At 47.9% G+C, this 22,104-nt stretch overlaps 1 protein-coding gene across 2 annotated transcripts; it reads left to right on the forward strand.

Annotated features, from left to right (window-relative positions):
• The first annotated feature begins 1,013 nt into the window (after positions 1 to 1,013).
• On the forward strand, positions 1,014 to 11,552 carry LOC123949204 (RNA-binding protein 4B). Of its 2 annotated transcripts, none has more exons than XM_046016560.1 (4): positions 1,014 to 1,151; positions 1,842 to 2,265; positions 7,763 to 8,439; positions 10,934 to 11,552. In XM_046016560.1, exons 2-3 carry the CDS (start codon positions 1,854 to 1,856, stop codon positions 8,428 to 8,430), a joined length of 1,080 nt encoding a protein of 359 aa, XP_045872516.1. In that variant the 5' UTR covers positions 1,014 to 1,151; positions 1,842 to 1,853; the 3' UTR covers positions 8,431 to 8,439; positions 10,934 to 11,552. The 2 variants fall into 2 exon arrangements, with proteins under 2 accessions (XP_045872516.1, XP_045872515.1); XM_046016559.1 differs by lacking the exon at positions 1,014 to 1,151 and adding an exon at positions 1,375 to 1,538.
• The last annotated feature ends 10,552 nt before the right edge of the window (positions 11,553 to 22,104 follow it).

Here is a 22,104-nt window from a genome sequence, read left to right on the forward strand (position 1 = left end):
ATTTGTGCCTGATGGTATCAGAGAAGCTTCTATGGAGCCACCACAATGAAGAATGGTGACTGACAACCACCCCAGCATGCTCCACTCAGAGATAAGCTGGATCCATCAATCTCTATAAACGTCTATTCTTTGTTCAAGGGTGACAGTGACTAATCCACGTAATAGCTTCTCTATTGCCACCAGGAGGCGCCCTTGGACCACAGCAGAATTTTGAATGCTAAAAAGCGCCCGGAGTCCCAGCTGCCTAGACCTCCAGCAGCATGGTGTGGACCTGGAGACCCTTTTTCACCCCAGTCCCTCCGTCCCGCCCCAAACAAAGAACTTCTCTGGGCCTCTGCACCAAGTGCTCCCAGGAACTGTGAAGGACACACAATTAGAGCTAATAGTGTAACTAGAGAGAGAAAAACGGCCCACACACATCCGTGAGCAAACAACATGTGACCGATAAATGCAGCCTGGAAACAATGCCTCTTAGAGCTACCCCGGCTCTGCCATCTTTGGTTCTGCTTCCTCACCAGTAAGAGGCTTGCAATGAAACACTGAGTTACATGTACAGCTCTACAAACGTGGACTACGTTTGCTTAAAATGTGGCTCTTCTGTGTCTCTAAAACGTTGACCCAAGCTACCGAAGTGGCTGGCCAGCAGGCTCAGAAAACCCCCATTTAAAGGACCCAGTGAGATAACTCTTTGTCATTAGCTACCCCCCCCCCGCCCCAACTGGCCTAATAGCACGATCCATTGTGATGGTTAGCGACTCCCCGGGCTTCTGATTACCCCAAGGTAGTGGTTGCGTCCGGAGCCCTTCTGACGCTTGAGCGTCGACCCCCACCCCGACCAGGCTTCCAGAGTGCTGATTGGCTAGCCGGGGCTGGGGGCGGGCTGACCTCCGCTCCGCAGCGGCGTCACCGGCTGGCCCCGCCCCCGTACCGGGGCGGCTGGGAGCCTAGCCTGGAGCAGCCATTTGTATGCGGCCGCGGGATTGGTCGCCCGGCTGCCGCGAGGGGGAGGGGAAGGAGGCCGCGCGCACTCGCGCGTGCGTGAGCTGGCGCGCGAGAAAGGGCCCGGTCGCGCCGAGGCTCGAGCGGCCGTCGCCATTTTGTAGGGTTCTCTCTGACGCGGGAGCCGCCGCCACCGCCGCCGCCACCCGGAGGTACGAGGGGGGTCTTCTGGGTGTGTGGGGAGCCGGAAGGCGGGTCGGGCTGGGCCTCTGGCGGACGGGGCCAGCCCGAGGTGTGGGATTCTCTTGCTGCGGGAGGTCCGGGGAAGACAACGGGAGGAGGCGGGGCCGGGTCTCCGGAGGGGGCGGGGCAGGGGTCCGGTTGAATCTTTGTTGGGGCGAAAAAGCTGGAGGTTGGGTCGCTGGGGGGGTGTCCCGGATTGGGGCCAAGGAAGCCTCTTTATTCTTCGAGTATCGTGGAAGGTAATACCGCATGGAGGAGAGGGACACCGATTTCCCTCCAAAACCTCGTTACCGGGGACACTCGAGATAGACGCCTCTTGCCCTCTCCTTGAGCTCTTCTCTCTCCTGCCCCCCGAAGTGAGTATTTTAAGACCTACAACAGCCAACCTTGTTATTTAAATGCTCATTTCACGGAGATGATTAGACGGTGCGATGCCTGCCGGTCCCAGCCTCCCGTTGGGGTGTCACACACGTCTCACACTACCTCTTCCTGTACAAAGCTCTCGTCTCTAATAAGAGAAAAATAATGAACGTTTATGTGGGGGGGTCTTGAATCTTGAAGGTGCCAAGAACTTTTTTGGAGAATTAAACCAAAATGCGATGCACTGAAATGTCCCACTCCACCCCTAACTTTTGGACATCTTATTTGTCCCCTCCCAGGCTCTTGTCAGGATGGTGAAGCTGTTCATCGGAAACCTGCCCCGGGAGGCCACAGAGCAGGAGATCCGCTCCCTCTTCGAGCAGTACGGGAAGGTGCTGGAATGTGACATCATTAAGAACTACGGCTTTGTGCACATAGAGGACAAGACGGCGGCCGAGGATGCCATCCGCAACCTGCATCACTACAAGCTGCACGGGGTGAACATCAACGTGGAAGCCAGCAAGAACAAGAGCAAAGCCTCCACCAAGTTGCATGTGGGCAACATCAGTCCCACCTGTACCAACCAGGAGCTTCGGGCCAAGTTTGAGGAGTATGGTCCAGTCATTGAATGTGACATCGTGAAAGATTATGCCTTCGTACACATGGAGCGGGCGGAGGACGCAGTGGAGGCCATCAGGGGCCTTGACAACACAGAGTTTCAAGGTGAACTGCTCTGGGGTCTGGGTGGCGGAACTGAGTAGTGGGGTCTAGGACAAGACAGAGACGAGGGCACAGGACCAGGCGGCTGGCGGGGAGGCGTCTTCCATCCTGTTTTAGCTGGATGTAATGGAAAGGTTGTGCGTTTACCACTGTTAAGGACAGTTTAGTCCTGGCAAAGCAAACACTCCCTTTGCAGATTTACTTGCCAAGATGTTCCTCAACAACTGTGTAGAGGCACAAACTGGGTTACTTTATCCCACAGTCTTCATTCATTTGAGTGCTGTTGGAAGTTTGACCTGCCTAGGCAAATGAGTCCCTACCTCATGGGAGAAGAGAGGATAAAAGTCTGTGGCTTATCTGCTTTTATCATCAAAAAGCCTTATATTGAGAGTTTAAGTGCTTAGGATTTATACTGTTTACAGCCTGGGGTGGTAGGTTGTTGTGGGAAAGAGGAACAGAGACATCTGGAGGGATCCCTATATTACAAATGTGGATGGTGAACCTGGATTTGGGGAAGTATCTTTTGAGGGCTCAGATTTGTTCAGTCTGTCAGCCCAAAGCCATGCACTGGACTGTTCTCTTCTACCTACTATTATTTAACCCTAATGGGAAAGAAAATTTTTTTAAAAATACTAGGTCGAATGAGATGATGGTCCTGCTTCTGAAAGTTTCCAGTAAGGGTGTCATGGAGCCTATTATATAATTTTACCAATTATAAAGCTCCGTAGGTTATAATTTAATACTTCAAGATTGTCAGAAGACTGCAACTGAGCCGTCTGATATGGTAGCCCCTAGGCACATGTGGCTATTAAATACATTGTACATTTCAGTTTTTCAGTTGTTTGCACGTTTGAAGCACCCAGAAGTCACATGAGTCTGTTGGTGACCCTATTAGTGTAAAGGGAGAACATTCCCATCATTATAGAAAGTTCTGTTGGACGGCGCAGTTCTGCAGTTTTTTGTTGACAGTTTCATCTTGAGCCACGCATTTCCAGCCACTTCTCAGGTTCAGAAGTTAATACAATTTTTTCTGAGTGCCACTAAAAGGTTCGTTGAGAAGTACTTAAGTGTCCTCTGCCAAACCTAGAAAACAGTCAAAAAAGAAACGGCAGAAGAGGGAAAGTTGACTAGAAGAGGGCGAGAAAGTTTGCCAGTAGTGTAGATTACAGAGCGCGTCAGATCTCTTCGGGCTCAGCCGGTGCTGTCCTGGCCTTTAGCTCCTCTCTAAAGCATAGGGTGAAAGTCACAGATGACTTGCTACCATTAACGAGGTGTGTGACTTCGGACCAGTGTTTTAATCTCTCTGTGTTTCCTTTTCCCCACTTAAAAGTAGAATTAATGATCCCTGCAGTACCTCCCTCACGGGATGGTAGTGAGGTTAGAATGAAGTAAGAGATGGGAAGGTAGAGGGACGGGGTAAGCGCTCCGTGGTGAAAGGCGAGTGTCTTTGCAACAACTGAAGTGTTTGCATTACGGTTGGAAGCTTACTTAAAAATATGATAGTTAGCTTTCCTCACTTACCTCTCTTATTTATATTTGTTTTTCTTTTATTATTTTGGAAAGCTGTTGCACTTCATAGAGATTTAAGAATATTCTTAATTATTTCTCACTTGACGGAGAAGGGATCATGACTGGACAGTGTTGGGAGGACATAGAGGTTGTGTTTTGAGAGGTAACAAAATGTGGGAAAACTGCAATTAAAGTCGCTCCAGACTCTGCAGAGACGTCCCAGTAATGTAGTACTGCATGTCCTTACCTTTTTAACAACAACTGAATAAAAGGATAAGGGCAAAAGTACGGATACAGCAGTTAGTTAACTGCGGGGAGTTAGCTTGGGAAGAGTGTGTTTTAATAAAGCAAGTTTAATTACTCTGGGAAGTGGATGTTGGAGGAACAGCGATTCATGAAATTCTTTAAAATGTCATCGTTGGAAAAGAAGAATTCTTGATTTGGTCTTCATGTTCTTAGCCTGTCCACTCTGGAGAAAGCACTCGGAGTTTACATATAGATATTTTTATAACCAGCTGTTTTCTCCAGTTGACCAGAGAAAGTTTAGCGTGGGATCATACATTGCAGTTTTACAGAAAATATAATCAAGATACCAGCTTGTCACCTTTGTCTATAAAGCTTTTTTAGTCAGCTGCCAATGAAGGAGGCCTCTTTAGAGTGCCGCTTTGAACATCTTCTGAACCTTTATTTTTTTTTAAAGATTTTATTTATTTAGTTGACAGAGATCACAAGTAGGCAGAGAGAGGGAGGGGGAAGCTGAGCAGAGAGCCGGATGATCCCAGGACCTTGAGATCATGACCTGAGGCAAAGGTGGAGGCTTAAGCCACTGAGCCACCCAGGCGCCCCAACCTTTATTATTGTTGCCGTTTAGGCTTCTTTCTGCATTTATCTTATCAGAGGAAGGAGTCCTTATCAAAGGACTTAATCAAAGGAAGCAGCAGAATCTGAGTTAACGAGGGTACTTCAAGACCTGTTTCCTGTCCACAGGCAGCAGTGAACTGAACCACTGTTGAGTTGGCAAATAGTAGTGCTCATTGGAAGACCCTAACTGAAAAAGCTGTTCCCAAGTAACAGTTCAAGCAACTGAATTGGGAAATGATGTGTAAGAGGTCACGTGTCTTGGTTTTCACCATACGCAAATAAGCAAGAAGCTGGAGCGCTGTTGGGGAGCAGCTACGCCCCCAGCCTTCTCGGGGTCCCGGCACGTGCTAGGAGCCCAGCACTTAGAGGACCCCAGGTTGCCCATCTCTCAGCATTTTAATAATCTTTTCTGTTCCAGCTTTCAAGAGAAAACACTTCTATTAGGCTGGTTTTCTGGGAAATGTTGGCAACATATTTCCGTAACTTTTTTTTTTTTTTATATTTTATTTATTTGACAGAGAGAAATCACAAGTAGGCAGAGAGGCAGGCAGAGAGAGAGAGAGGCGGAAGCAGGCTCCCCACTGAGCAGAGAGCCCTATGTGGGGCTCGATCCCAGGACCCTGCGATCATGACCTGAGCTGAAGAGGCTTTAACCCACTGAGCCACCCAGGTGCCCCCATATTTCAGTAACTTTTGAGGTCTCAGAAAATCTTTAAACTTTTGTCCTCTCCCAAGTGTAGCAGAGTGGTGGAATTTAATCTTTCAGTTGTCTTTGCCCTGGTTCCTTAAGGTAATAGAGTAATAGAAGCACAGTATTTTTCAGTTATAATAAGCGGATTTAAATTAAAAATCTAGTTACAATCTAGGAGAGATGGGGGGGCTGTCACTTCTATTACAGATTTTTTTTAGTTCTAGTTAAAAATTTCTTTTACCTGAATCCTTCTCACAGCTGCTACAGAGGTAGATTATAAACATAGATGTTTATAAACTTAGGTGTTCTCTCAGTAAAACTGAAATGAAGATTGGATGTAGTAACAAATACCAAAGAAAAATCACTGGATTTTGTTTCTCAAGAACAAGAACAAAAACTGGGCCGGAATCTATAAAAGTAAAAAGCAAATTAAATTGAAAAAAAGTTTTTAATGTACTTCTAGGTGTCTGAATTGGCTGCTTTATAGATTGGCAGAGTTCCTGCGACTTCGGAATGGGAACAGTTTATGTCTATCACAGAGGTTAAAGTCACCATGCGTGTTTGAAAACCAAGTAACTGTTTGTCTTCCAGTCTAAATCATAGGAAACTCTACAGTTGAGATAGAAATTGGGGCAAAAAATCTGTGTTTCTGTTCTGAGCATAGTTAGCACGTGGCCCTTAATAACCTTTTTGTTTTTTTAAAGATTGATTGATTTGACAGAGAGAGAGAGAGACAGCGAGAGAGGGAACACAAGCAGGGGGAATGGGAGAGGGAGAAGCAGGCCTCCCGCTGCGCAGGGAGCCGGATGTGGGGCTCAATCCCAGGGCTCTGGGATCAGGACGTGAACGAAAGGCAGGCGCTTAATGACTGGGCCACCCAGGCGGCCCAATAACTTTTAAGAATGAGGATGGAAGTATTTAAACCTCTGGAAACAATGGGTGGCTAAATGCTGCATTCCCAGATTCGTTATCTGTTGGCTACCCCTGGAGAGACTCCGCCTCTCTGCTGGCAGCTAGAAGGAAAAACCTGAGCACTTTCGCTTCTGCTAAAGAAGGGCTTTTAAGCTGGAGGCTGCGACTACTAGAAACCGGGGTGGTAGGATTCTCAGACATGGGGCAGAACTGCGTTCGACTAAAGTGATACTACTGCACTAACGCGCTCCCCTCTCAGGGTCAGTGCATGGCGCTGTTCTGGCTGCCGTCCTGAATCGGGCGTTTCCAACAGGATGGCGGAGCACGAGGCCTCCTATCGCCTAGCAGCATCCAGAACAAGGTCTGTTAAAGAGAGCGATTTGCTGATCGCGGAGGGGGGATTTGATTTGTTCTGAGCAGCCTTCGAGAGGGACCTGAAGTCCCTGTTCTCTGCATCTGTAGTGGCTGTCTTTTGGCTACATACAGTTTGAGAACTACTGACTTGATCTCCAAAGTCTTAGGCAGTTTGGGACTGAATCCTGCCAAAAAGATTGCTTTCCTCAGACTGCTTTTAAAGACCTTGGATGCTTTCATCAGTCAGGGTCCCTGGGCACAAGCCCAGGGTAGAGATTGTTTCTTCTCTTAGCTGTTAGTGGTGCTGGCCGTTTCCTGGAAGAATGGATGTTGCTTGTTTGTTTTGGGTGCCCAGAGGCTCTTAGGGCAAATGCTGCATTTTTCTAACAACATAATCCCTTGTGAAGGATTGTAAGTTACATGGCAGGATGAAATGCTGAATTACGTGGGTACACACTGTCCCTAAAAACCCAGTACTGCTTCAGTATCTTCCTAACTCTTGCTGTTGAGAGACCTTGGTCAAGTTTTCTTTTCCACATAGGCACGGATCGCCCTTGCTGAAAAACAAAGGGGTGGGGTTGAAATCCGGAGGGTCGCGTAACTCCTAGAGGGACTGTGGTGAAGCAGCGTATGGTCCGTGTATCCAGTGTAGCCTTCTGGTGACACGTGTCAAAGTGGCTGGAGGAAACAAGATGGACCGGTTGCTGGGAGTTTTAAGCTACGGTCAGTGCTGGGGCCTTATGTTGCCCTGAGTAAATCTGTGAGGGGCTGGTAAGATGCTTTTCAGATGTGGCATAACGGAGGTTTTGTTGACTGATTTGGAGGAACTGGCAGGTTTTGAATCATGACAGTCGTAATCAGTCTGAGCAGTAAGTGGAAAAGTTTTCAGTTTCTGTGTTGGGGGCCGGAGGAAAGGAAGGGGAAGTTGTGGACACAGAAGCAGGGAATCCGGCTACCTGATGGCAATAGTGTTGCCTGGTCTCTGAGGACTCACAGTTTCTAGCTGTCATCTGTATCACAACTTCATCTGCTTTCGGAGGGGACCGCTGACACAGGGTTGCCGGAGCGCGTGTGTGTCTGTGTGTCTTACACCGGCTAGCGTACTTTCACGTGGGGGAGGTTTAAAGAGCGTCAGTGAGTTATAATAAATCTTCCTGCGTCTGTTTCCTCAAGGCAAACGAATGCACGTGCAGCTGTCCACCAGCCGGCTTCGGACTGCGCCCGGGATGGGAGACCAGAGCGGCTGCTATCGGTGCGGGAAAGAGGGCCACTGGTCCAAAGAGTGTCCGGTAGATCGGACGGGCCGAGTGGCGGACTTTACGGAGCAGTATAATGAACAGTACGGCGCGGTGCGCACGCCTTACACCATGGGCTACGGGGAATCCATGTATTACAACGACGCGTACGGAGCCCTCGACTACTATAAGCGCTACCGGGTCCGCTCGTACGAGGCGGTGGCAGCGGCGGCAGCGGCTTCCGCGTACAACTACGCGGAGCAGACCATGTCCCATCTGCCCCAGGTCCAGAACACGGCTGTGACCAGTCACCTCAACTCCAGTTCTGTCGATCCCTACGACAGACACCTGCTGCCGAACTCGGGTGCTGCCGCCACCTCGGCTGCTATGGCTGCCGCCGCTGCCAACACTTCCTCCTATTACGGAAGGGACAGGAGCCCCCTGCGTCGTGCTGCCGCTGTGCTCCCCACAGTTGGAGAGGGCTACGGCTACGGGCCAGAGAGTGAGCTGTCTCAGGCTTCAGCCGCTGCACGGAATTCTCTGTACGACATGGCCCGGTATGAGCGGGAGCAGTATGTGGACCGAGCGCGGTACTCAGCCTTTTAAAAACTGGAGGTGAGAGCGGGGTCGGTGTGGTTGAGAGACTCGAGTGTCCTTGACAGAGATCTGTGCTGCAGAGAGGAGGCTAAAGCCACCTGTTTGTGTGCTGGCGGGACAGTAGCCGCGAGACAGAAATTTCCGTTTTAGTCCTAACTATTTCTCTAGCTTAGGCCAGAGGTTCGTTGTTTGGCCTGTTGAGGTTTCTTTAGTGTATGACTCCGACCAGCTGGCTCCTCCGGAGAGAACAACAACAAACTCGGTTAGTGAGAATATTATTTAATCAAACGTAAGCCATCTGGGTTACAGAAGCATAGTTAAGAGGACATGTATTGAGTGCCCTCGTCCGTGATAGCATTTAATCTACACGAAAAGCCTTTAAGATATTTTCTCTTTTACAGAGAAGAAAACAAAGGCTCAGAGAGGTTAAGAGTACTTTGCCTGAAGTCATGTGATCGTTGAGAGGCAGTCAGAATTCAAACTCAGGCGAGGTGGGCTCCAAAACCATTCTCTTCCCACTAGAAAAGTCATTGTGATGTAAGTGGAGGAATACAGGTTCAGGAGTTGGTCATGAACGTCACAGTGAGAATTTTAACTACAGCCTTAGACTTCTCACTGGCTGATATAGCTGCTACTTCGGTCATTAGTTTTGATCAGAGGAAACTCTTCTAATGTCCTAGATCTATAGGCCAGATAAAGCCGTGTAAGCTTTAGGTGTTGAGTTCTAAGACCCTTGAGAGCAAAATGTTTCGGTGCCCCTGTCCCATGGAGTCCTTTCCTTATTAGTGATCCAGAGCACCTTACTCTGCCTGAGCCCTTGAAACCGTATTTCGGCATACCCTGTTGCTATCATTTAGAGCCCCAACACTTTTCTTTTTCCCCAGCAATTTTTGTTTTGGTTTTTGTTCAGGAGGAACACGTAAGGGTCTAGATAAAACAGGTAAATTCTGAATGTGTATAAAATCCCACCCCAGAAATTTTAATTTTTCCTACTTTAGAAAATGTACACCAAAGATGTTGGAATGGCAAGGATAATTAGTAGGATTATGTGGATAAATTTCATCTGAGTGGAAATGGCATCGGGACAACTCTCTCTTCTCATGGTTTTCCTCGTACCTTGAAATTGAGCATCACTTGACTAGGAGGCCTACTCAAGAACCTACTCAAGAAGTTAAATGGAGTTTCCAGGGTTCCTCACTTAGCCCGCTGGTCTGTATGTGTAGAAGAAACTAAAGCAATAGGAATTTGCCCTTTTATGTAGTGAGAAGCAAACAATGGTTTGAACCTGTGGTAAATTATGTCCTAGATGCCCATGACAAGACTGCGATCTCCTGACACCATTGTGTAGCAGCAGCGCGTTCATGTGTATAAAGTACACAATCTTAAAGCTCGTGTGGGTTGCCTTAATTTTTACTTTTAATGCAGCTGGATCTGCCACGAAGTGGGATATTTCTCTATAGATGGTATCACCTACCAGATAACTTGTTTTCCTCAAATGTGTTTTATAGTTAAATTAGTGTATTACAGTCTTTAAGGGTATCGCTAAGGTATTTTAAAGTGAATTTTGACTGCAAGCCGTGGTTGTTTAACTAACCTCTTTTTAGTGATGACTTTTAAAGAAACTTACCTTCCAGGTGTGAACCTCAAATGGACTGAATAACCCTGAGTTGGTTGCAGTCCCAGGAGCCTGATGTTAATGAGGCTGCCAGGAGGAAATACTCCAGAACTGTTGGGGATCTGAATTTGGGTCTCACCCTAGCAGAACTGATTCAAGAACGTCACAACTTTTGAAGTCGGTTGGTACAGATCAAGACCAAGATTTGGCCCTTTGTCTGTAATAAGTAGAGGAACTTGGTGTGAGTTAACTTCTTTTTCCCCCAGCCATTGGTGTCTGGAGTTCCCATCATCAGTGGAAGAATTAGAGAATTTTAGGATTTCTTCTTTTGATTTGGTTAAGGGAGATTGGGCCACGTAGTGGAACCACTGGAGTTACGGCTCTAACTCCGGGACAGTAGGACACGTAGGTATGTTGCAGGATAAATGATACCCTTCGTGATCACCATTTCTGAAAATTGTTTACTATGAAACCGTGACATGAAACAAACTTAGAGTAGCGCAGTTGGCGGTATTTGAGATCTTGGCATCATCTGCTTTTTCGGGACACAACTAAATCAATGGTTTTTGATGCTATCGTGTATGCCCTTTGTTGCAGTGACAGTAGCCTTGTATCACAGAGGTTGTCTTGCCTAAAAGAGGGATGAAAAGATGAGAAAGATAGATTTTCTCGGCAGCACAGCAGTCTTCCAGAGAGACTGCTGCTCATCCTGTACCTAGCTGTGAGGAGGTCCCTTGGTAATGACACGGGATGTAAGTTTGATCCAGTCTGACTTGGTTTGGTTTTGTTCTTTGTTCTTTTCCCCCTGGAATACAGGACGGGACCAGGGCCCTTGTACTCGGAGCCAAGCTGCTCTCCAGGCATTGTGTAAGCCTCTTGTGTTGTGCTCTCTTTCAGGTAGGATAATTGCGGACTGAACCCTCGGGCTGCGGTCATATATGAGAACTTGCTCCGCGCGGTCCCCTTTGCCGGGATGTTTCCATTGCTTCATGTTTCAGTAAACAAAGGAGTTTGTGACCAACTATGTTTTCTTTCTTAATTTAATTCTTCTAAGTTGACTTTTCTTTCCTCCTGATACTAGTTTCTGTAGCCTTTCACTCTGTTCCTTACATTCTCAGCCTCTGAGCGGCCCTAGGTAAGGATTATGCTGGCATCCCCTCTTTCCTATACAGTGGAACCCCTCTTATCTTGCTTTCCTTAGGAGTTGAACCCTTCTCCCTACCTGCAACATCTCCTTTCCCTTTAAAATGACCATGTAGTGGCAAGCGACCTTTTACTCTTCTCTGTTAGCTCTGGACTCTAACATTGAAGCTAATCTTCTGAAACTGCTAGGACCATTGGGGTTTTGGGGGTGGGGGTGGTTGTTGTTTTGTTTGTTTGTTTTGTTTTTTTATGTCTGACCTGTGATCGTGGTACAGCATTAGCTGAAATTTAGCCTTGTTTTACTCCACTCCTCCCACTTTTTTTTTTTTTTTTTAATATTTTGACAAATAAACGTTTCTAACGCTTAAGTACCTTTTTGTGTTTGTCTTGACTGTTATTTACCACCAGTGTCTCTGGTTCGTTCTCAGTTGTGTTGAAACTCTAAAATTTGAACAGAAATTTCGATGTACAAGGAAGGATTTAGTGTGATCTAAGTAATAGGCCTCAGCAATGGGTAGAGGAAAATCATCCAGTGTCTCGAGACATTGATAAGTCTGCTACTGCTCACGGCCAGGTTCCATCTTTCTATAACCAGAGCTACTCTTTCCACTTTACGGGCTAGCAGACCCAGGTTAGAACCCGTGTGTCAGGAAAAAGTTAAGTCAGAATATTGCCAAGGACCTATCGGGTTGACTCAGTTTGACTTCATAGTACGTGGTCAATTACATTCACTTACGAACTACTTAAAGAGGTCTCCTGTGGTGGTAATACTCCGCTAGGTATAGACTGTGGCTAAAATAATTACTATGAGAGATCAAAGAGGGAGAACAGGTGATTTTTTTTTAGCAGAAAAGTAGGGTATTAGTGATTAGCAGTGGAACCCTGGGTGGCTCAGGTCATGATCTCTGGGTCCTGGGATCGAGCCCCGCATCAGGCTCTCTGCTCAGTGGCAGCCTGCTTCCTCCCCATCCCCTTTGCCTGCCTCTCTGCCTACTTGTGATCTCTCTGTCAAATAAAATCTTTTTTTTAAAAAATGATTAGCAGTGACAACATTCTGCAATTAAATGTGTCTATAGATTTTTTTTAAAGATCTGTGGACATTTTATTATTGCTTAGTTCCCCATAAAAACAAGTTTAGTGATGGACTCAATCCTACTTAAGCTGTATTTATTGAAACCTGTATGGAAACACTAATGTGTAAATTCTGACTACCTGTGAATGTCAACCTAATTTTATAGCACTTTCGTCACACATTTTATACTTAAAATAATCCTGACATAGGGGCACCTCGGTGGCTCAGTCAGTTAAGCATCCAACTCTCGATCTCAGCTCAGGTCTTGATCTCAGGGTCATGAGTTCAACCCCAGTATCAGGCTCCATGTTGGGCTTGGAGCCTACTTAAAAATAATCCTGACAGGGGCACCTGGGTGGCTCAGTGGGTTAAGCCTCTGCCTTCGGCTCAGGTCATGATCTCAGGGTCCTGGGATCGAGCCCCGCATCAGGCTCTCTGCTCAGCAGGGAACCTGCTTCCTCCTCTCTCTCTGCCTGCCTCTCTGCCTACCTGTGACCTTTGTCTGTCAAATAAATAAAATAAAATCTTAAAAAGAAAAATAATCCTGACACAGGTGAAGCAAAATTTTCCCTGGTGTTCCGGGGGTAGGATACAACAGTGAAGAGGTTAACCTGTCCACGCACCCTTGCAACAAGTGGTAAAAGTATACAAGACCCACATTAGCTTCAACATTCCCTAAGAGGCAGGGCTGTCTGTTCTACGTAAAGGAAAAAAAAAGGCAGAGGTACTGGGATTTCCTTGTAATTAATGTACAAGGCACCAGGCAAAACAGAGAAATACGTACAGGTTTAATTGGCCACCTCAAAATCTCAGGTACCTCTTCTGTGGTTTGTGTGTGTGTGTGTGCGTGAGCGCTAACTTTCAAAGTAACAGTTTAACATTCCTTGATTTCTGTCTTGCTGGCAAGACAAAAAAATGGGAGTCTGCAAAATAGTTCTGCATCAGCTCTGTCCAATAAAATTTGGCAGTGTTGGAAGTGTTCTAGATTTGTGCTGTCCTCCGTTTATAGCCATTAGCTACATGTGCCTGTTAAGTACTGAATGTGGCCCGTGAAGCTGAGAAACGTTTTACTTTAGTTATTATTAGCCACAAGCGGCCAGTGGCTACTATACAGCACAGTTTAGATGGTAAATAAGTTCCTTTGGGTGGGTGGGGAGGGAGCCTTGCAGATTCCTACAAAATATTTTTCCCTTTAAAAAAAAAAAAACCTTGGGTGCCTGGGTGGCTCAGTGGGTTAAAGCCACTGCCTTTGGCTCAGGTCATGATCCCAGCATCCTGGGATCGAGCCCCGCATCGGGCTCTCTGCTCGGCGGGGAGCCTGCTTCCCCATCTCTCTCTCTGCCTGTCTCCCTGCCTACTTGTGATTTCTGTCTGTCAAATAAACAAAAAATCTTTAAAAACAAAACCTTTTGGGACACCTGAGTGGCTCAGGTCATGATCCAAGGGTCCCGGGATGGAGCCCCACATTAGGCTCCTTGCTCGGGGGGGCCTGCTCCTGCTTCTTCCTCTACCTGTGCCTGCCACTTTCCTTCTTGTGCTCTGACAAATAAAATCTTTAAAAAAAACCAAACCCTGTCATGGGATGCCTGGGTGGCTCAGTCGGTTAAGCGCCTGCCTTCAGCTCAGGACATGATCCTGTCCCATAATCGGGCTCCTTGCTCAGCAGGGAGTCTGCTTCTCCCTCTGTCTGTCTCTCCCCTGCTTGTGTTCTGACAAAATCTTGGCGGGGAGGGGGGGAGAGAAACACCTTTCATGGGGTGCCTGGGTGGCTCAGCTAAGCATCTGTCTTTGGCTCAGGTCATAATTCCAGGGTCCTGTAATCGAGCCCCAAATCGGGCTCCCCGCTCAACAGGGAGTCTGCTTCTCTCCCTCTCTCTTTGCTGCTCCCCCCTGCTCATTCTCTCTAAATAATACCACTTTTTAAAAAAATTTCATTCCCCCCCAAATAGGTATACTGGGAAAAGGGTTAGTTTCCAGCCAATGTAAGAAGATTGTTGAGTAGGAACAAATGTGTTTATTTCTAAATCTGTTATTACCACGAGAAATTGCATGTTGTGGCCATAAATCCCTTTTATTCACTAAGATCAGATTTCTCATTATAGACCACTTCAGAGTCCCATGAGGCCTCTCACACTAAAAGCACCTGTGAATCCATCTATCAGTGACTGAATTCCTACTGTGGGTAGGATTTGGGTGATGAAGGCAGGCCTAGGTGGCTCCTAGCAGAGAGGCAAACCTTAATCACATCTCTGATCGGTACTGTGGAGGGCTGAGGACAGGACGCTAGGGAAACAATAGTGACTGATGCGGGAGGTGGGGGGAGTGGGCAGTTGCTCGTCCAAGTGAGGAAGCAGCGCGCGTGAAGACCCCCGATCAGGCCGAGTGTGGCACCGACGAGGAACCGGGAAGGAAGCTGTGGCAGAGGAGACAGCAGTGGGCGCCTGCAGGAGGTGCGCTACACGCACAGCTCCGTCCTTTCAGGCTGTTGGGAATTTCGTCTTCACTTCAGGACTAACTGGAAGCCATTAAAGGGTTTTAAACTGGGGGTTAACAGGCCCAGACTCATTGTTCTTATTAAAAAATCACTCTGGAAAAGAAAAAAATGAATAGCATTATAAATGTGAAGTTTATGTGATACAAAACAGAGGTCTCTCCCCTAATCATGAAGCCAAAAAAAGGTGACACTTGAAAAGGAGAAAAAATACAGACAGTAGAGGCTCATTCATAAGGACATAGGATTCAAGGGACACTCAGAGGGGTAGGGTTTGAACCCCTGAGGTTAATCAATCCCTAAATAACAGAATGAGCTGTGCCTTTCCCACCCTAACATCTGCTGAGCACCTGTTGTCAGCCAGGCCCTAAGGGCTCTGCACAAGGCCCCACTGAGGGGCAGAGAAGACGAAGGAGGTAAGGTCTCAGCCGAGAGGATGGCCGGACGAAAACGTTAACTGCTAGGAGAAAGGTAAAGTGCTGGGTGCGGTCCAGAGAAGGGCAATTACTCCTGCAATCCGACCCGAATTACTGCTGCTGCTTCGTGCCTTAAGACCTCTCTCCTTTGGGACGCCTGGGTGGCTCCGTGGGTTAGGCTACTGCCTTCGGCTCAGGTCATGATCCCAGGGCCCTGGGATGAGTCCCGCATCAGGCTCCTTGCTCGTCAGGGAGCCTGCTTCTCCCTCTGCCTCTGCCTGCCTCTCTTCCTGCTTGTGCGCTCGCCGGCTCGCTCGCTCGCTCGGCGTGAGGAATGGGAATGAGGAATAGCCCAGGTCTTCCATCTCCGTGAATTTCTGAGGGGGTCCACTGTTCGGGGTGGGATTTTGAGCATCTACCCACGCAAAGCCCAGCCATACCAGCAGCACCGTAAGTCCAAAGCAAAATCAATCCTAGCCTGACTTAAATGTTGCTCCCCGGAAGAAAGGCATCCAGATTCCCCCAGGTGTGTTTGAGAATCCCTGAGTTCTATGGCAACGCCTTCCCTGGGGTGGGAGGGGAGCCAGACCTGCCGCGGCTTCTAGCTGACAACAGCCGGCCGACCGTACACCCCAAGGCCTGCTCCGCCCTGTAGGCCAGCAGCACCGCAGAGCCACACAACGAAAAGACACCAGGCCCTCGGCCCTCGACGCATTGCCCAGAGCTTGTCTGAAAGGCAAGAAAGGGTTGGCAGGCTGCAGGAGAGTCCAGAAAAGAGAAGCAACTTGCCCAAGGTTGGCTTCATGCCTTGTCAGAATTTGGTTCACAGATCTGGTCCTTGCCCTAGGAGATTTGGAAGGAGGAAAGCAGAGATCAAAACGCTTTCCTAGGAAAAACTGTCCACTTGTCAGAATAACCCATCTCAGGGCTTCAAGGTCTGGGCTATGTTCTACCACTGAGGAGAACTAAAGTGCCAGAAAGGACATTAGCCCCAGGAACCCAGAAGGGAAGAGTTGTTAAGGTCTGGTGAGACGATTTTAATCAGCAGTACCTTAGTTTTGCAGGCCCTTTGAAGATCCCAGCCAAATTCAAACGGCACAATGGCCCTAAATCTGATGACTCATCCATATCTCTGCTAGTCCCTAAACCCAGCGAGGTAGCGTCCCCGGCTGCCCTGGTAATGAACGCAACAGGTTTAAAAGGGTAAATGACTTGGCTCCCCTCCCCCGACGCAGCGCTGAGGGAAAGACTTGGGATTCCCAGTGCTTGCTCTGCAGCCGAAAGCCTCAGTGAGGCGGACCAGAGAGGAGGAGCTGGCCAACGGACGCAGCAGTCTTAGGGGCACGGAGGAGGAACAGTGGGAGGTTTCTGAGCCTCTTCCTTTGGCAGGGTGAACTAGACCCCAGAGGTGGTGGCCCTAGACTGCCCTTGGCTCTGGTTCTCTGAGGCAGGGCAGTGGCCACAAGAATCAGGAAAATGAGTGGTTAGGGAAAGGGTCCTCCCCACCCAAGTTACCGTTCTATTCCCGCCACCTTGGGGTGTGGCGTGCTTCAGCGGCTGCGTGAACTGTCCCCCGCGCCACCACAGAGACACAACGAAGAATTTTAGACAAGACCGTTGAAGTTGGGCAGCTGGCCAGCGCTCCAGGGACCACACTGCTGCTCGTACGCGTCCCCACCCGGAAGCACTGCACGGGAGAGCTGGGCCGAGGCTTGCATCCGACAGGCACAGAACCCTGGGCCCCACAGGGAAGCCAAAATCCTGCGTGCAACTCACAACAGAGCTCACACCCAAGAGCAGAGCTGTGTGCACTGCCACAAGCCTCAGCACACTCACTGAAGCCTGCGATTCAGGCTCTACAACTGGAGCGCCAAACTGAGATATTACCCCTTTCTGTGCCTTACGCATGTGACTTAACCGCTCTGAGCCTTTTTTTTTTTAAAGATTTTATTTCTTTATTTGACAGACGAGATCACAAGTAGGCAGAGAGGCAGGCAGAGAGAGAGGGAGAAACAGGCTCCCCACTGAGCAGAGAGCCCGATGCGGGGCTCGATCCCAGGACCCTGAGATCATGACCCGAGCCGAAGGCAGAGGCTTCACCCACTGAGCCACCCAGGTGCCCCTGAGCACTTTTTAAAAAGATTTTTACATATTTATTTGAGAGAGAGAGAGAGAAAGCGAGAGAGAGCACATGAGTGTGGAGGAAGGGAGAAGCAGGCTCCCCAGGAGCACAGAACCTGACATCGGGCTCGATCTCAAGACCCCGGGATCATGACGTGAGCCGAAAGCAGATGTTGAACCAACTGAACCATCCAGGTGCCCCTCTGAGCCTGTTTCAGCAGAAAATGGGAATAATATCCTTCCTGTGAAGAGCTGTTTGGAGGGGGTGCCTGGGTGGCTCAGATGATTAAGCATCTGCCTTGGGCTCAGGTCATGATCCTGGGGTCCTGAGATGGAGCCCCAAGTCGGGCTCTCCGCTTCCTGGGGAGCCTGCTTCTCCTGCTCCCTACTGCTCCCCCTACTTGTGTGCTCTGTCAAATAAAAAAATAAAATCTTAAAAATAAAAAGCTGTTTCGAATACATGTAAGGCACTCAACTGGCTGTTCCTATCACAGATGAACTATGATGTGGGCAAGCAAGCAAGAGAAGGTTCCACCCCTTCTGGAGCTCACCAATTAGCGGAGTAGGCGTAATCTCAAAGACACGATCTATAACGACAAACCACCAAGAGGGCGATACATGCAGAAAAGTAGATGAAGGAGAGCGGACATCATGCTCGCTCTAGTCCTTTGAGGATTCCAACTCCTCCTCCCATTTCTTACCCAGCTCTGAGACCCAAAGACTAACCCACTTGCTCAGACCTTGGGGATCATCAAATCTCAAAGCTCAAGGGCCCGCAGAGGTTATCAAAGAGTTCAACCTTCTCTGCTTTTTACTGACTGAACTCTTACGGGATAGGGCACAACTCCAGCCCTAAAGGTGGATATCCAGCAATCCTCTGGTCCTACTCCAAGGTCTGGTTCTATGTGCACACTCGTTTCCTGAGTAGCTTGACTGCTAAGGCAATGAATGCATGGGACAAGGGCAGAAGGTACTGTGTCCTCGAGGAGAGCACAGGATTCACATGCTAGCTTGCACATATTTATTATTAAATGTCTGTTACGTATCAGGCACTGTTGCCGGGCACAGCGGCAATTCCCTGTTCCCTAGCTGGTAATTTTGTGAGGAAAATGTTCAATAAATAAGCAAAGAAAGTGGGTTAAATACAAAATACATAAACTGGGCACAATGATAGGGAAAAATGGAAGGGGGCATCTACTTACAGGTTGACAGGGAGGATTCTCTGATGCTTGATCCTGAAGATAAGATCTTAAGGACAAGAAATTAGCCCAAAGTGGTCAAAGGGAAAATCCTTCCAGACAGAAAGAAGGCCCCGAGGGAGGAAGTGTTTAGTGAACTAGGACGTGAAAGGAAGGCCAGTGTGGTTAGAACAAGATGGGTGAGGGGGTGCCGGGGTGGCTCAGGCAGGGGAGCGGCTAGCTCTTGATTTCGGCCCAGGTCACGTTCTCGGGTTCCTAGAATCAAGCTGCCCTCCTCTTTGGGCTTCACACTCAGCGGGGAGTCTGCTTGAGCAAGATTTTCTCCCCCTCTGCTGCTCCTCCTACTTGTGCACGCTCTAAAAATAAATCTAAAAAAAAGGAAAGAAAGAAAAAAGGTGGGTGAGGGGGAGAGGTCCTGAGACTGGAGTCGGGCTGAGGCCAGACATTTCAAAGCATTTTAGGCTAAAGGAGAGGATTGGCATTGTTCCAAAACAAATGGAAAACTGCTGAAAGGTTCGAAGTTGTGGAGTAACAATCAGATTTATATTGAACACGATCATCCCAGCTACTGAATGGAGATTAAACTGAAGGGGGGGTGGCACCTGGGTGGCTCAGGCATTAAGCGTCTGCCTTCAGCTCATGATCCCAGGGTCCTCGGATGAGCCCCATGTCTGACTCTCTGCTTGGTGGGACGCCTGCTTCTCCCTCTCTCGCTCTCCCTGCTTGTGTTCTCTCTCTCGCTGTCAAATAAATAAATTTTTTTAAAAAATCTTTTAAAAATTAATTAATCAATTAATTGAAGAGAACAAACAGGAAGACAGAAGACAAACCAGGCGAAGGTTACTACTGTATGGAGTAGTGGTGGGTAGGAGATGAGCGTATGGTCTTGACTATCACTGTGGCACAGACATGGACACAAGTGACAACATTTGATACAAAATGTGCTAAAGAAATGAGAAACAAGGGAAGAATCAAGGATGACTATCAGAAATCTCCTCGGAGCAAGTCAGTGAATGGAAACACGATTTAAAGATATGGGAGGGGCACCTGGGTGGCTCAGCTGGTTAAGTGTCTGTCTTTGGCTCAGGTCATGATCCCAAGGGTCCTGAGATCGAGCCCTGCATCAGGCTCCCTACTCCATGGGGAGCCTGCTTCTCCATCTCCCACTGCCTGCTGCTTCCCCTGACTATGCTGCCAAATAAATAAAAATCTTTAAAATTTTTTAAAAAGAAATAGATACAGGGAAGACAGGAGGAAAAGTCACTTTCGGAGCGGGGAGACTCAGGAATTCTGTATCAGACATACCAAATCTGAGGTTATTAAGACAACCACAGCGGGACGCCTGGGTGGCTCAGCTGGTTAAGCATCCAACTCTTGGTTTGGGCTCAGGTCATCTTGGGTTGACAACAGAGCCCCGGGTCAGACTCCACAATCAGCACAGAGTCGGCCTGAGATTCTCTTTCTCCCACTGCCCCCCGGTTCTGCTCATGCGCCCTCACTCAAATAACTAAATAAATCTTTGGGGCTACCTGGATGGCTCAGTGGGTTGAGCATCTGACTTCAGCTCAGGTCATGATCCCAGGGGTCCTGGAAGGGAGACCCGTGTCAGGCTCTGAGCAATCAGCGGGAAATCTGCTTCTCTTTCTCCCTCTGTCCCTCCCTGTTCGTTCTCTCTCTCAAATAAATAATACCTTAAAAAATAAATCTTAAAAAAAAGAAGAAGAAGAAGAAGACAACCACGGAGAAAGCTCTGTAGGTCTCTGGATCCCTGAACTCCGAGCACAGAGGAGAGGTTTGGGACAAGAGAAGTAAATTTCAGGGGCACCTGGGTGGCTCAGTGGGTTAAAGCCTCTGCCTTCGGCTCAGGTCATGATCCCAGGGTCCTAGGATCAAGCCCCACATTGGGCTCTCTGCTCAGTGGGGAGCCTGCTTCTCCTCCTCCCTCTGCCTACTTGTGATCTCTGTCAAATAAATAAATAAAATCTTTAAAAAAAAAAAGAGAAGTAAATTTCATTCTGCAGCAGCCAGATCAGTGTAATCCGACAGAAATAACGTGAGCCACACACGCAAGCTACATATGTAACTGACCCTTGAACAAGATGGGGTTTGGGACACTGAGACCCTGTGTAGCCAAAAATCCACATACAACTTCTGAGTCCCCAAAGCTTAACTATTAATAAGCCTACTGTTGACTGGAAGCTTTGCTGATAACATAAACCAGTTGATTAACATGTATTCTGTATGCTTTACATGATCCACATCGTATCCTTACAATAAAGCAAGCTAGGAAAATACTAGGAAAATCTGTAAGGACGAGAAAACGCAGTTACAGTATTATACCGTATGTCTGGAAAAAACCTACATATAAGTGAATCCACACAGTTCAAACGCATATGGTTCAGGGGTCAACTGTAATCTCTTCTAACACTTCTAACAGCCAGCCACATTTATTTTTTTTTAAGATTTTATTTATTTGAGAGAGAGAGAGCATGAGAAGGGGGAGGGTCAGAGGGAGAAGCAGACTCCCCACAGAGCAGGGAGACCAATGTGGGACTCAATCCTGGGACTTCGGGATCATGACCTGAGCTGAAGGCAGTCGCTTAACCAACTGAGCCACCCAGGTGCCCTAATAGCCACATTTAGAAAAGTAAAAAGAAACAGGTTAAATTAACTATTTAATAATTTAACCCACATAGGGGCGCCTGGGTGCTTCAGTGGGTTAAAGCCTCTGCCTTCAGCTCAGGTCATGATCTCAGGGTCCTGGGATCAAGCCCCATATTGGGCTCTCTGCTCAGCAGGGAGCCTGCTTCTCCCTCTCTCCCTCTGCCTGCCTCTCTGTGATCTCTGTCTGTCAAATAAATAAATAAAAATCTTAAAAAAAAATAATTTAACCCATATATCCAATATATTATTTCATATAATTTGATATGAGCACTTAAACATGAATGTCTGACATTATTTTTCATACTAAACTTCTGAACACCCCTGGGTATTTTACGCTCACAGCACTCTATCGGTTTGTGGCTATTCTGCGGCTCAGCACAACTTCAGCTGGTATACAAAACCACAGGAATTTGTAATTGGCTAGAACAGGGTTTCAGCCTTGGCACTAGTGAGAGCCGGGCTAGGTAATTCTCGGGGGGAGGAATTCTTTCCTGCGTGCTGTAGGGTACTTGGCAGTATCCCCGGACTCTGCCCACCACTAGAGACCAGGAGCATCCCCCCCTTTCTGACAATTAAAAACTTCACACTGCCCAACGTGCCAGCAGAGGGTGGGGAGCAGTGAGGGGAACCCAGAGAGAGACTGCAGACAGAAGAGGGTCCGAGAGAACTCTGGGAACATCCAGATTTAGCATCCACCTTAGGTAGTTTACACAGAGGAATTAAAACGAACAAAAGGAAGGAAGGGGTATTGGTGATTTCGCCTAAAGACCCAAGAGATCCAGTTTCTAGCACATGAAAAACCCAACCAATGTCTCTAAATAGCTACATCAAGAAGTCTTTCCCCACCATCCCTGGTAAGAATTACGTTTTTCTCCTCTTTTCTGACCGTTTCCATCGAGACCAAGGAATACCCATGGAGTTTCAAAAGCATATACCGAGGACAACTGACTGTCCTCAAAGAA

The sequence above is a fragment of the Meles meles genome, chromosome 8 (assembly GCF_922984935.1).
Source record: "Meles meles chromosome 8, mMelMel3.1 paternal haplotype, whole genome shotgun sequence".
Lineage (NCBI taxonomy): Eukaryota > Metazoa > Chordata > Mammalia > Carnivora > Mustelidae > Meles > Meles meles.

Excerpts from the sequence above, each read along its gene's own strand:
- LOC123949204 (XM_046016560.1), top strand. The coding sequence starts at position 1,854 with ATGGTGAAGCTGTTCATCGGAAACCTGCCCCGGGAGGCCACAGAGCAG. Across the intron at positions 2,266-7,762 it reads TGACAACACAGAGTTTCAAG|GCAAACGAATGCACGTGCAG; the intron begins GTGAACTGCTCT and ends TGTTTCCTCAAG.